The sequence below is a fragment of the Gossypium hirsutum genome, chromosome D01 (genome assembly GCF_007990345.1).
Source record: "Gossypium hirsutum isolate 1008001.06 chromosome D01, Gossypium_hirsutum_v2.1, whole genome shotgun sequence".
Taxonomy (NCBI): Eukaryota; Viridiplantae; Streptophyta; class Magnoliopsida; order Malvales; family Malvaceae; genus Gossypium; species Gossypium hirsutum.
The window spans coordinates 5,722,092-5,733,697 of record NC_053437.1 but is presented as its reverse complement, the minus strand read 5'-3'; the positions used below and the strand labels follow the sequence as shown (position 1 = coordinate 5,733,697).

General features: G+C 32.6%; 2 protein-coding genes across 4 annotated transcripts; both read right to left on the bottom strand.

The window, feature by feature from the left end:
- Positions 1-1,212: 1,212 nt before the first annotated feature.
- On the bottom strand, positions 1,213-6,577 carry LOC121213782 (receptor-like protein 9DC3). 2 transcript variants are annotated; one of them, XM_041086870.1, is made up of 6 exons: positions 4,496-6,577; positions 3,702-3,773; positions 2,182-3,528; positions 1,959-2,050; positions 1,656-1,793; positions 1,213-1,532 (listed from the first exon to the last, which is right to left on the bottom strand). In XM_041086870.1, the coding sequence occupies exons 1-4, from the start codon at positions 5,190-5,192 to the stop codon at positions 1,989-1,991; spliced, it is 2,178 nt and encodes a 725-aa protein (XP_040942804.1). In that variant the 5' UTR covers positions 5,193-6,577; the 3' UTR covers positions 1,213-1,532; positions 1,656-1,793; positions 1,959-1,988. The 2 variants fall into 2 exon arrangements, with proteins under 2 accessions (XP_040942804.1, XP_040942803.1); XM_041086869.1 differs by having other exon boundaries at positions 1,656-1,801; positions 4,496-6,574.
- Positions 6,578-7,593: 1,016 nt separating this feature from the next.
- LOC107944931 (receptor-like protein 6) lies at positions 7,594-10,995 on the bottom strand. 2 transcript variants are annotated; one of them, XM_041086866.1, is made up of 3 exons: positions 8,396-10,995; positions 7,896-8,281; positions 7,594-7,805 (listed from the first exon to the last, which is right to left on the bottom strand). In XM_041086866.1, exons 1-2 carry the CDS (start codon positions 10,911-10,913, stop codon positions 7,911-7,913), a joined length of 2,889 nt encoding a protein of 962 aa, XP_040942800.1. In that variant the 5' UTR covers positions 10,914-10,995; the 3' UTR covers positions 7,594-7,805; positions 7,896-7,910. The 2 variants fall into 2 exon arrangements, with proteins under 2 accessions (XP_040942800.1, XP_040942799.1); XM_041086865.1 differs by having other exon boundaries at positions 7,896-10,995.
- Between the last annotated feature and the right edge of the window lie 611 nt (positions 10,996-11,606).

Sequence of the window (11,606 nt, the reverse complement as noted above, 5' to 3'; positions counted from 1 at the left end):
AGTAATATATGATATTTTATTCATGTTTTATGAAAATTAGGTTAAACATGTCAGTATGGTTTTAAATTAACGAAGTGAAATTTTGAATTAGTTAAGTGTTAGTATTTTTCTATATTTAAATTGGATTATGTGATTATTTTTGAGAAATATGTTTTTGAATTATGCTTTTGGTACATTTATGCTTTTCAAATAATGTCTTGGTATATTTATATATAATATGTTTTGAGGAAATATAATATTAAATTACGTCTTATGTTTTATATATATATTTGAGACATTACAAGAAATTCAATTTTGTGATTTTAAATTTGTTTTCGGTATGCTATGTTCCAACCTTACTAATGGGTTAAATATGGTTTGTATTGACATGTATTTTGTGCTTAGAAATAAATTTCAACCGTGCCACTAGGTTAGAATAGTGGTTTTTGAACCATTACTGTTGGGGGAGATTTATGGCTTTTGTTTTGACCCATTTCTATTAGGGTGAATTGTGGTTTTTGACCTTTGCCATCAAGGTTAAGAGCGATCATAACGATAAAAAAAGAGTTAATTTTTTTATCTATTAGTGTATTTTAAAATTATTAATTTTTATTAATTACTGTTTTAACATGAAATATGTTTTGGATTATATCATCACGGGTTACTTATAAATTTTGCGATTACGTATTTTCAATAAGATATTTGGCCTAAATATTTTTATGTTTGTTTAACCCAATTAAGAGAAATGCTAGTTACTCAATGAGTAGTTAAACTCGCTCCTTTAAATATTTTTACAAATTTTGATTTTAATTATAAACTTGAGAAATTTGAGGTGTGATGATTTAAGATATTATTTCATTTCTTTGAAATTTACAAAACATTTCAAAGTTTTATATTTTCGATATTGTCGAAACCATTTTTTGATAAAAGTGGATCAACTTTTAAAAACAAAAATAAGAGTTGCCACCGACATTTTTTTAAAGTGTGATCGGTGATGACTTTTTATTCATGATTTTATTTATTATTCTGGGCCCGGGCAATTGGGCCTGCTACAGATACTACTAAGACAATTTTATTTTGAACTTCCTTCATTTACTACACAATTTGAAAGTTATTTTCAAAACAAATTTTGATCTCTATGATTTTTATATTAAATGTTTTAATTTATTTGAATTTAATTAAATAGTGATAGTCTTGTATATTGGTGAGATTTTATCTAACGAGTGAGCGATGTCGAAGTATAAGAGATTCGCTACCATTACCATACCATCCCTACTAAAATTTTGCAAACAAACACCTATCCAAAACAGAGAACTGCTTATAGGGGGTGTTGCAATTTATTTCTACACTTTAAAACAAACTTTTTGACAAATTGTCAAAATTCCAGACCATGAAAGCTGAAAAACTTTGGAAAAATTTTGAAAAACTGGAGCAAGCTACCAGCCAGAACATTCCATGAAGAGAAGCAGCTATAGATGCAGAACATACATGTCAGCTCGCTCTTATAAAAGTTGTGGAACTTCATCTTTTCTTAGACTCATCTCGGAAGTTACCTGATGAATGAGAATAAAAATGGTCTAATTTTGATTTTACAAAATTATTGAGATCTATCTACTTATAATTAATTTCGCATGCCAAAGAAAGGACATTTATTTTAATGATGTACGGTAACTCACATAATGAAGATGGATTTGCAGGACTCCTTTCTTTTCTTCCCAAACCAGCTTCAAACTTTGTTTTGCATGGCTCTCTCAACCATTCTTACAAGCCACAAACACCCATGAAAACAAAACAATACATCTACCGGTCCAGAACTGATTGCCTTGAAAAAAAACATTACGATCATTAGTAAAGTTTAGCACACGCAAACTTCTTGCGAAAGGCGAAAATCCCAGACCATGAAAGCTGAAAAACTATGCAAAGAAAAGCATAAAAACCAAAGCAAACTATCAGTAAGAACTCCCATTATCAGAACATACATTCCATGGAGAGAAGCTGCTATGGATGCATTACATACATACACCTTGCTCTTGTACAAGCTGAGGAACTTCATCTTTTCTCGGACTCATTCCTGATGGATGAAAATAAAAATAATCAATTTGTGATTTACCTAATTATTCATTTAGCATGGAAAAAGTTGCATGTTTATTTCTATGAAATACAATAACTCACATATAAAGATGGATTTGCAGGACTACTTACTTTTCTTCCCAAACCAGCTTGAAACTTTGTTTTGCAAATCTCTCTCAATCTTTCTTACAAGCCACCGCGGTCTTCCTGTCGTGAATACAATGTATCCTATGCTAATTCCTAATACCATTCCAGATCCATACCCCATCATTGCAACTTTCCAAATAAAAGCTATTCCATTTCCATTTCCATTACCATTACCATTACCATTATCTTCCTCATCTTGTGCTGGTTCTGCTATTTCATCATTGTTACATTCTTTTGATAATGGGAATCCACACAAACCCAAGTTTCCTCGATAAGAGTCGTTTTCAAATGTATCAAATTGCTTCCCATGGGGAATGGGCCCCACAAGATTATTGTTCCAAAACCTTAACACTTGAAGAAATGTCAAATTTGTCAATTGGGAAGGGATTCTGCCACTCAGCTTGTTAAATGAGAGATCTAATGATTCAAGTGCTGCCAAATTCCCAAATGACGGTGGGATAGGACCAGTCAGGCTGTTATGAGAGAGATTGAGTGCTTGAAGCAATCTAAGCTCTCCAACTACCTTAGGAATTTCTCCATGGAATCCATTCATCGACAAATCTATGCATGTTAATAAGGGCATACGTACTTTTAGCGTAAACTCTAGCTCCAAGCCTTTAATAGTTAAATTAACAACAAGGGAGTACCAATTACCATTGTCTACGTATTCAGCTTCTTTCAGAGCCTTGAGATTTTGGAAGAAATTGGTTGGCAATAGGCCAGTGAAGTCATTATGAGAGAGATCAATAATTTGCAATTTGGAGAAAGAAGATGTGGCTATGTAACTTTGAATGGAACCGTGAAATCTATTAGATCTCAAAATAAGAACTCGAAGCTGTGGAAGAATACCTAACCAGTGAGGAAAGGTATCGCTTAGATTGTTGTCTGCAACATTCAAAAATACTAGTTCACTGCAATTAGTTAAAGACAACGGTAATGTTCCTTCCAATTGGTTGTCATTAACGGCAAGATATCTCAAATCATTATTCCGCTTACAAACTCTATCTGAGATTGCACCTGAAAAATGATTCCCAGAAAAATCCAGATATGTAGCAACATTCCAGTTACCAATTTCCCCTGGAATGCTACCACTAATGCTGCAACTCGAAGCATCGAAATATTGAAGAGAAACCGAGAGATTTGCTATAGAAGGCGGAAGGTAACCACTGATTAATGGATTACTTTCAAATGCCAAGGTTGTCAACCCACTACAATTAGCTAATGATGACAGGAAGCTCCTTTCCGAGGATGAAAGTGTTCCACTTAAATCATTATCCGATAGGTCCAGCAATTCTAGATCTCTTAGATTGCCCAAGGTAACTGGAATATGTCCTGCATTATCGATACAATGAACAAATTCAACCTAACCATATCATCCCTTTCCCAATTTTCTAATTCATTGGGTTGGGTTCTATTCCTAATTCTCACAATCAGGCGCATATATATATATGCATACTAAACTACTAATTAGTGAAATTGAAAAGTGAAGAAATATTATATAATACCTGTTAAAAAGTTATGGGATAAATATAGAACTTTCAGACCTGTTAGATTACTAATTTGCTGTGGGATTACACCTGCACCATAGAATTAATTTGTTAAACAAATGTAAAAAAAAAGGTTTGTTATCGTACCTCTTTTTTTCTTTAATTTAAACGAGGTATGGTCCAATAATCCAAATTTTATTGCCTATAATTTATTCTAAATCTATTATACAGTCTTAATCAAATAAGGCCCAATTTGTAATTTTCCCTTTTTATTAATTTCCATTTACTTTTGTTCTCTTTCTTTCCTAATCAAATAATTATTATATGTGAGTTAAGCAAGTCAGAACTTATAATTTGGATAGAAATCTAATATTTTAATAAATAAAAAATTATTTGGGTAAAGATATATAAAGGTTACTTTAAAAAAAATGAAATAATTCAGCATTTTCTTTTTCTATATTTTAGTCCTTGAAATATTATTATAAAAATTATGAAATGCACAAGGTTAAAATATTAAACAAATTTGTAGAAATTAAACATAAATTTCATTAAGAAATTTAAAAAATCAATATAAATAATGAAGAAATGCGATATAGTACTTATTAAATTATTACTGGGTAAACCAAAGAGATTCAAACGTTGAAGTGCAAGATATTAACAAGCTATTATGATTGATGAAAAGCATGATGATTTTTATTAAAAAAAATTACTTGGTAAAAGAAAATTTGAGGCTTTCCTGTCGAACAAAGCAGACAATTGCAGTCGGAGAAAGACAACAAAATAAGCTAAAATTGAATCCAAATGCTTTTTACCTTGGATCTGGTTGTCGCGGAGATCTAGAGTCCTAAGCGTCGTCAAGTTCCCTATTTCTTCTGGTAGAATCCCCTCCAGACTATTGAAAGCCAAAGATATGTTCTGTAACCCTTTGCACTTGAATAAACCTATTGGAATTTTCCCAGAAAGCTTGTTGTTAGACAAATAAAGCTCTTTCAGTGTGGGTAGACGATCACACATATCAGATGGGATAGGACCGGTGAAACTGTTATTGCTCAAAGACAAATACTGAAGCTCAGGGAAGTAACCAACCCATGATGAGATTTCTCCGTGGAAATTGTTATCAGACATGCTGATAAATCTCAATCGATACAAATTAGTCAACTGGACCGGTAATAGATCATGAAAATTGTTGTACCCGATATTGAGCCGAGTAAGAAAAGATAGATTTCCCATGTCAGGTGGTATGGTGCCAGAGAGACTCATGTTAAAAAGATCGAGAGCTATGACTCTTTGATTACGAGATTCACAGGTGACACCGACCCAATTACAAATCGAGATATCAACAGACCAATTGGTTGTCAAAAAATTTCGAGGATCACTAACATGGGCTTTCAGTGCAAGAAGAGTCGATCGATCTGTGTTGATATCAGTTGTTTTGGTAGAGAATGAAACGACAAAATGAAGCAACAGCACCGCCATCATAAGAGCCATAATTAACCCAGTGTTTCCCATCAAGTTCAGTGGAAATACAACTTGTGAGAGGGAATTCTTTTTAATTATACATGATGGGAAAAAAAAAAGGGCGGGGGGTCTACTCCAAGTGGAGAAATTTGTGTTGAGATCCGTGTTCTAACGTTGCTTTTAAGAAGTTGACTTTTCCTACAAAATTTGCCTACATCTATGATTTACTGACGACTTCTAGCTTATAAAAATTGTGGTCTACTTGACTTATAATTTCCTATTCAATATTTTCAATAGGTACGTCATGGTAAGGAACTAATTTCATAACTGACTCAAGCATTGATGTATTAAATTTCAAATGATTTGGCTCCATCTTCACTTTCCTAGTAGCTTCCAAACTTTAAAAGTCATTCTGAGAAATCACTGGAATTGCGTCCATCCTTCTTCACTTCTTTAATAGCATTTACTGTTTCAAAGTAAATAGGATGAATAAGAGTCCTGTGAAGTGTGAATTTATTTTCAGAGATGAAGCACTTGAACATTGAAAACGGACTTCATGACTGAGTCAAGCATTGATGTAGCAATTCATTTCAAACTTGTTGCCAAACCGTCAAAATCCCAGACCATGAAAGCTGTGAAACTATGGAGAAAAGAAAGGTAAATAATTGAAGTAAGATATCAACTAAGAATCCTCTCAATCAAAACTTTCCATGATAATTGTAGTTGTTTATTGAAATTTATTCCGGACTCATGAACGGTTCTACTGATAAAGCAATCTGCAGCAAAAGTTTCCATTTTTCTCTAAATCTTTTTGATATTTTAGTGATGAGTAGCATAGGAAATCTAAGCCCCGATTCTCATTCAAACTATTTTTTGATAATAAATATGAAAAAAAGATATAAAATAAAATGAGTTGCCGTTGGTTTTAATCTGCCTACTTGAAAATAACTGGTCAGTTTGCTTCTTGTTTAAATTGTTGTCTAAATAGATTGTCCAAATACGAGATTGAACAAGCTAGAGAACAATAATAAAAAAACAGTGTGGATAAGGAGAGCTAAACACGCAATGTATTGTTTATATAATTCGCAAATAATTTTACTGTGATTCATATATATTTCTGTTAAAGTTTAATCTATTTTTACAAAAAAAAAATATTACCCCAATAAATAGCCCCAGAATTACTTACCCAAATATTTCACTTACAAACAATTTAAACTGTCACAAATAAAATCTATTAAATGAATGCAAAAATACAAAAAAAAAGTTGACAGCAAATAAACTAACAAAATCAGCACAAAGGTGGATATAGGGGTGAGAGGGGCCGGCCCCTTAATATGGAAAATTATTTTTAAAAGTTTTTTAAATTTTAAATTAATAAAAATAATATTACACTTTAACCTCCTAAAAATGATAAAATTTTAATTTAATATTTTAAAAATTATTAAAATTTAAAATTTAATTTTAACCCTTGAAACGATTTTCTGACTTCGCCCTTACCTTCAACTGCATCTTCAACTTGCCAATTGCAACCTATTTAGGCAGCCATTCATAACAATTCTGAATAAATAAACTCTAAAAATTATCTTAAGATAAAGTCTAAAAAAACCTATTAAATCATTACAAAAACCACCAAAAATAAAAGCTGAAGGATAAATATAAGTTTTGTCCAATAAATCAAGTGGATTACAGTCTTCCTTAAGCCACTACTTTCAATTTGCAAGGTTTGAGACAATAATATGCCTTGAGCCCATTTGCTTATGATAAAATCACCTCAAGTTATAAAAAAAAAACCATTTAAATAGTTAAAAATTGAAACTTTAAAAAATTAAAAGAATATATCCAAAAATTAAAACTATATGTATATTTTAAAATTGTAATAATTCTTTTTAAAAATATTTATCAACTCAAAATTTATTAACAGTGAATGACGTATTTGCTCTTTAGTAATTTTTAAAATTACCTATTCAAATTGTAATTATATCTATGATAATTTTAAAAATTAAATATTTAAACTATAATTAATTTTCTTGGTTGTTTTATTCCATTAAAGTTCATATTAATGTGTTATTTCTATTAAATTAAAATATAAATTAATTTATCTTAGTAAATAAAATTAATTATTAAATTGACTTGAATTTTAGTTCGATTGGTATGGGCATTATTGCTAATGCAGTAAAACCTGAGTTTGAGCGTACTGAAACGCATTATTATCTTATTTAGGAGTTGGGGAGGAACTACAGGTAGTTCTAGGTATTGTGAAAAGTTATAATCAGAACCTATAATGAAATTATTCTAAAAAAGGCTATTTATTATTGAATTAATGATTTTTAATCGTTAATTAAATTAAAAAGCATCTGATAATTAGAAAATTAGTATATCAATAACTCATAAAGGGAATTAAACTTCTATAATTACTTGATAATTAATATTTAATAGTTGAAATAAAAAAACGTGACGTAATTGGAAAACTTATTATTAATTTTGCTGACCAAACTTTAAGCATGATCGAATTGAACAAGCAATGCAAGTTATCCTCCAACGACACCTTGAATCCTATCTTAAAACCACTTGCACTGTAAACGAACCCAGAAACTATCCTCTTTAATTTCTAGCCAATTGTATTGTAGCAAGGGTGCATTCTTCTCTCAGCTTCAGTTCGAACCACTGTTCATGACAGTAAAAAGAGGAAAGAGATTAAGTCTAATCTCTAGATTACAAAACCAATGAGAAATTAATAGATGGTTAAAAACATACCTTGAAATTTTAAATTCAGTGAATGTTTCTTTTTCCTCGAATTTTGCAAACCCACCTTGTAACATTCGGTTTCCAATCTCTCTCAACCATTCTCACAAACCACCACGGCCTTCCAGTAGTGAACACGATGTAGCCGGTGCTCAATCCTAGCACTGCTCCACATCCATATCCCATCATTACAAGTTGCCATAAAAAGCTTATTGGAGAACCTTCATCTTCCTTGAACTTCGATGCATGTGGTTTAGGTTCGTCCCCATTGTCGCATTGCTTTGTCAAAGGGAAGCCACATAATCCCAAGTTTCCATGATAGGAATCGTTCTCAAAAGTGTCGAATTGATTTCCATGGGGGATTGGTCCCACCAGATTATTATCGGAAAAATTTAACACTGCAAGAAATGTCAAGTTTGTCAACTGAGATGGAATCCTGCCGCTGAGCTTGTTTGATGAAAGATCTAATGATTCAAGTTCCACTAACTTTCCCAACGAGGGTGGGATATGACCTATGAAGTTGTTGTGAGACAGGTTGAGCATGTGAATTGCATGAAGCTCTCCAATGACGTCAGGGATCTTTCCATAGAATTTATTGCTTGAAAAATCAATGCCAGAGAAAATGGGTAACGATCTTTTGTACTCCAACTCTATGTCTGATCCTTTCGTCGTTACATCCAATGAAATTTGACCATAATAATCGAGTGCTAAATGCTGAGATAGTCCTAGATTTTCCCAGGCTTCTTGAAACATTGATTTATGTTTGCTTATTGCATGCTTCAAAGCATCTAGATTTTGGAAGAAAGTTGTAGGCAAGAGGCCAGTAAATTTATTCTGAGAGAGATCAGCAATTTGCAATGATGAAAAGGATGGTTTAGTATCATTGGAAATGCTCAAGGGACCTTGAAAATTGTTGAGTCGGAGGATTAAAACTTGCAAATCTGGAAGTACACCCAACCAATGGGGAAAGGTGTCACTTAACTTGTTATTTGCCAGGTTTAAGAACTTCAAAGAAGTACAATTACTCAAGGATCGTGGCAATAACCCTTCCAATTGGTTGTCGTTAAGTGCAAGATTCACCAAAGCATTGTCATCGACGCAAAAATCAGGGATTTTTCCACGAAATTTATTCATTTGTAGGTTTATGTTTAATATCTCGTGGCTAAAATTTCCAAGACAAGCCGGAATAACTCCACCCAAGTAATTTCTAGACATATCAAGGACATCAAGTGAAGTCAAAGTACAAATTGAAGGGGGGATTTTTCCTGTCAAATTGTTGTTTGAAATCCAAAATCCTTGCAATGAAGGCGGTAGTGGAGTCGGAGGAAGATTGTGGAGTAGGTTTGAACGAAGATCAAGGAATTTAAGATTCTTCCCTGGAAAATGCTCTAAACCCGTCAGTGAGTTGTAGGAAAGATTTAAAACAATCAATTGTTCCCAACCTTCTGATTCCCACTTGAAAATTGAACCTTGAATTGAATTATTAGAAAGATCGAGAATCCTCAATTTTTTGGCTGATCGTAAGAAATTTGGAAATTGCCTTACGTTGCAAGAAGAGAAGTATAAAGTATCGAGCTCTTGAAAAGTAGTGTTAGAGCCACTGTCACTACTCCATGATAGCAATGTGTTGTTTGAAAGATTAAGTTCTCCAAGCTTCTTTAGCTTTGAAAGCACATCTAACTTGATGACACCGCTAAAACTATTTGATGAAAGATCAAGTGTTAAAAGATTCTCTAACTTTGAAAACATAACTGAGTTGATTACACCCTTAAAATTATTTGATGAAAGATCAAGTTCAGTAAGATTTACAAGATCAAAGAACGAACTCGGTATTTCACCATGGATTTCATTGTAGCCCAAATCAACCTTTTGAACTGAATTAGGCTTTTGAATCTGGTTGATAGGACCAGAGAGCCTGTTACCACTGAGGTCTAACTTTTCCAAAGATGGCAAAGTAAAAGGCCAAGATGGAATTGCACCGGTTAACAAATTATTACTTAAACACAAAACTTTTAGATCCTGAAACCCGCGTACATGAGTCGGGAGGAAACCCTCTAGACTGTTGTCTGATAACACTAAATCAGTAAGCTGTTTAAGGCTGAAAAGTGAAGAGGGAAGTTGACCTTGGAATTCATTATTAGATAAATCCAGAAAGGTGGTTTTTGTGAGGTTGCCAATGGATGCAGGAATTGACCCTCTGAATTGATTATCATTAAGGTCAATGTACTTGAGGTGACTACTCCAATTGGAGCTAGGGAGGTAACCTGTCAATGAGTTGAAGCTTAGATCAACATATTCTAGGTACCGGAACTGGAATATTTCTGTAGGGAATTTCCCCTTCAAATTACAAAACCTAAGCCCCAAATGCTTTAGAGATGAAGGCAAGTTCATGAAGGAGGTAGGCACAAAATCAGACATATTTATCAATTCAAGTACAAGATTTTCTAATTTAGTTAAGTTGCGCGTAAGCATGTCAAAACTTTGCCTATCAAATTTCAAATCATTTGTAGAAAGATTAAGTGAAATCAATTTTGATAGCAAAGAAATATCTGACGGAACTAAACCAGAGAAGGAACAGCCAGAAAGATCAAGATATGTCAGACTTACTAACTGACTAAAACCAGATGGAATCGAACCACTGAAATTGTTGAAAGAAAGGTCGAGTCGTTTGAGTCCTTGAAGGCGGAAAAGGCTGGTGTTTGGGGAAAGTGAACCGGCAAGCATAGAGCAACTAAGGTCGAGGCTAATCACCTTACCAGTTACTTTATTACAAGTGACTCCCTCCCATGTGCAGCAGTTTGTGCTTTCATTCCAAGATTTTGTTTTGGGATATGCACATAAATCATTAGCAGATTCATCAATGAATAGGGTGTTGTTGAATTGGATCAAGGCGGAGGTGTCTTCTGGTAGACACAAAGGGATAGGATTAAGAGAAGAGGAAGACAAACTCAAAAAAGAATCGACTACGGAAAGAAAGAACAGAACTAAGAGGAGACTACGGATTTGACACAACCATATAAACTTTCCCATTTCTAGAACCTAAGAAACAAGAGATGATTGGAGGCAAAAGTTTTAAGGAAATGAAGTTGGAAATTTGCTATGAGTGGAGGCTTGAGAGATGCCATGCGAAGGTGGATTTATTTATATTCCTTAATGTCATGTGGACTGTTGTAAGTCTTTCCCGAGTCTTTTAAAATTATTTAAATTTCTTGGAATGTGAGATTTGTTTTATAATAAAAATAAATAATAATTTTTTTATAAAAAATTATAAAAAAAACAATAAGTAGATAAAGAATGAATAATTTTATAAAATAATCTCTATGTTTGGATCATATATTTTTTTTAAAAAAATATCTAAAACTATCCATACTCCCTCCTCAAGCCACAATGAGAAGAATAAATGTTTTAGCACTTCCTCTAGCATTAATAACAATATCCATGTAAATTAAGCTAAGATTAAATTAATTTTTAATTAATATTTTTAAATATAAATTTAATAATACAATTAAAAATAGAAAGTATTCTCTCCAGTTTATATATATTATTATAGATAGATATCACCTTTTACGTTTGCTTTCGCTGTTAGTAACTCTTCGTACTTTTTTTGCTTTTGTTTACCTCTATTTTAGAGACACGTTGATTCTTTTAGATGATATGCTTTCTTGTTTTTATTGTAAACTTTATCAAAGAAAATAATGGAGGGACCCAACATTATTGCCATAA

Excerpts from the sequence above, each read along its gene's own strand:
- LOC121213782 (XM_041086870.1), bottom strand. The coding sequence starts at position 5,192 with ATGGGAAACACTGGGTTAATTATGGCTCTTATGATGGCGGTGCTGTTG. Across the intron at positions 3,529-3,701 it reads ATCCCATAACTTTTTAACAG|GACATATTCCAGTTACCTTG; the intron begins GTATTATATAAT and ends TCGATAATGCAG. Across the intron at positions 2,051-2,181 it reads AAGCTGGTTTGGGAAGAAAA|GAATGAGTCCGAGAAAAGAT; the intron begins GTAAGTAGTCCT and ends TTCATCCATCAG.
- LOC107944931 (XM_041086865.1), bottom strand. The coding sequence starts at position 10,913 with ATGGGAAAGTTTATATGGTTGTGTCAAATCCGTAGTCTCCTCTTAGTT.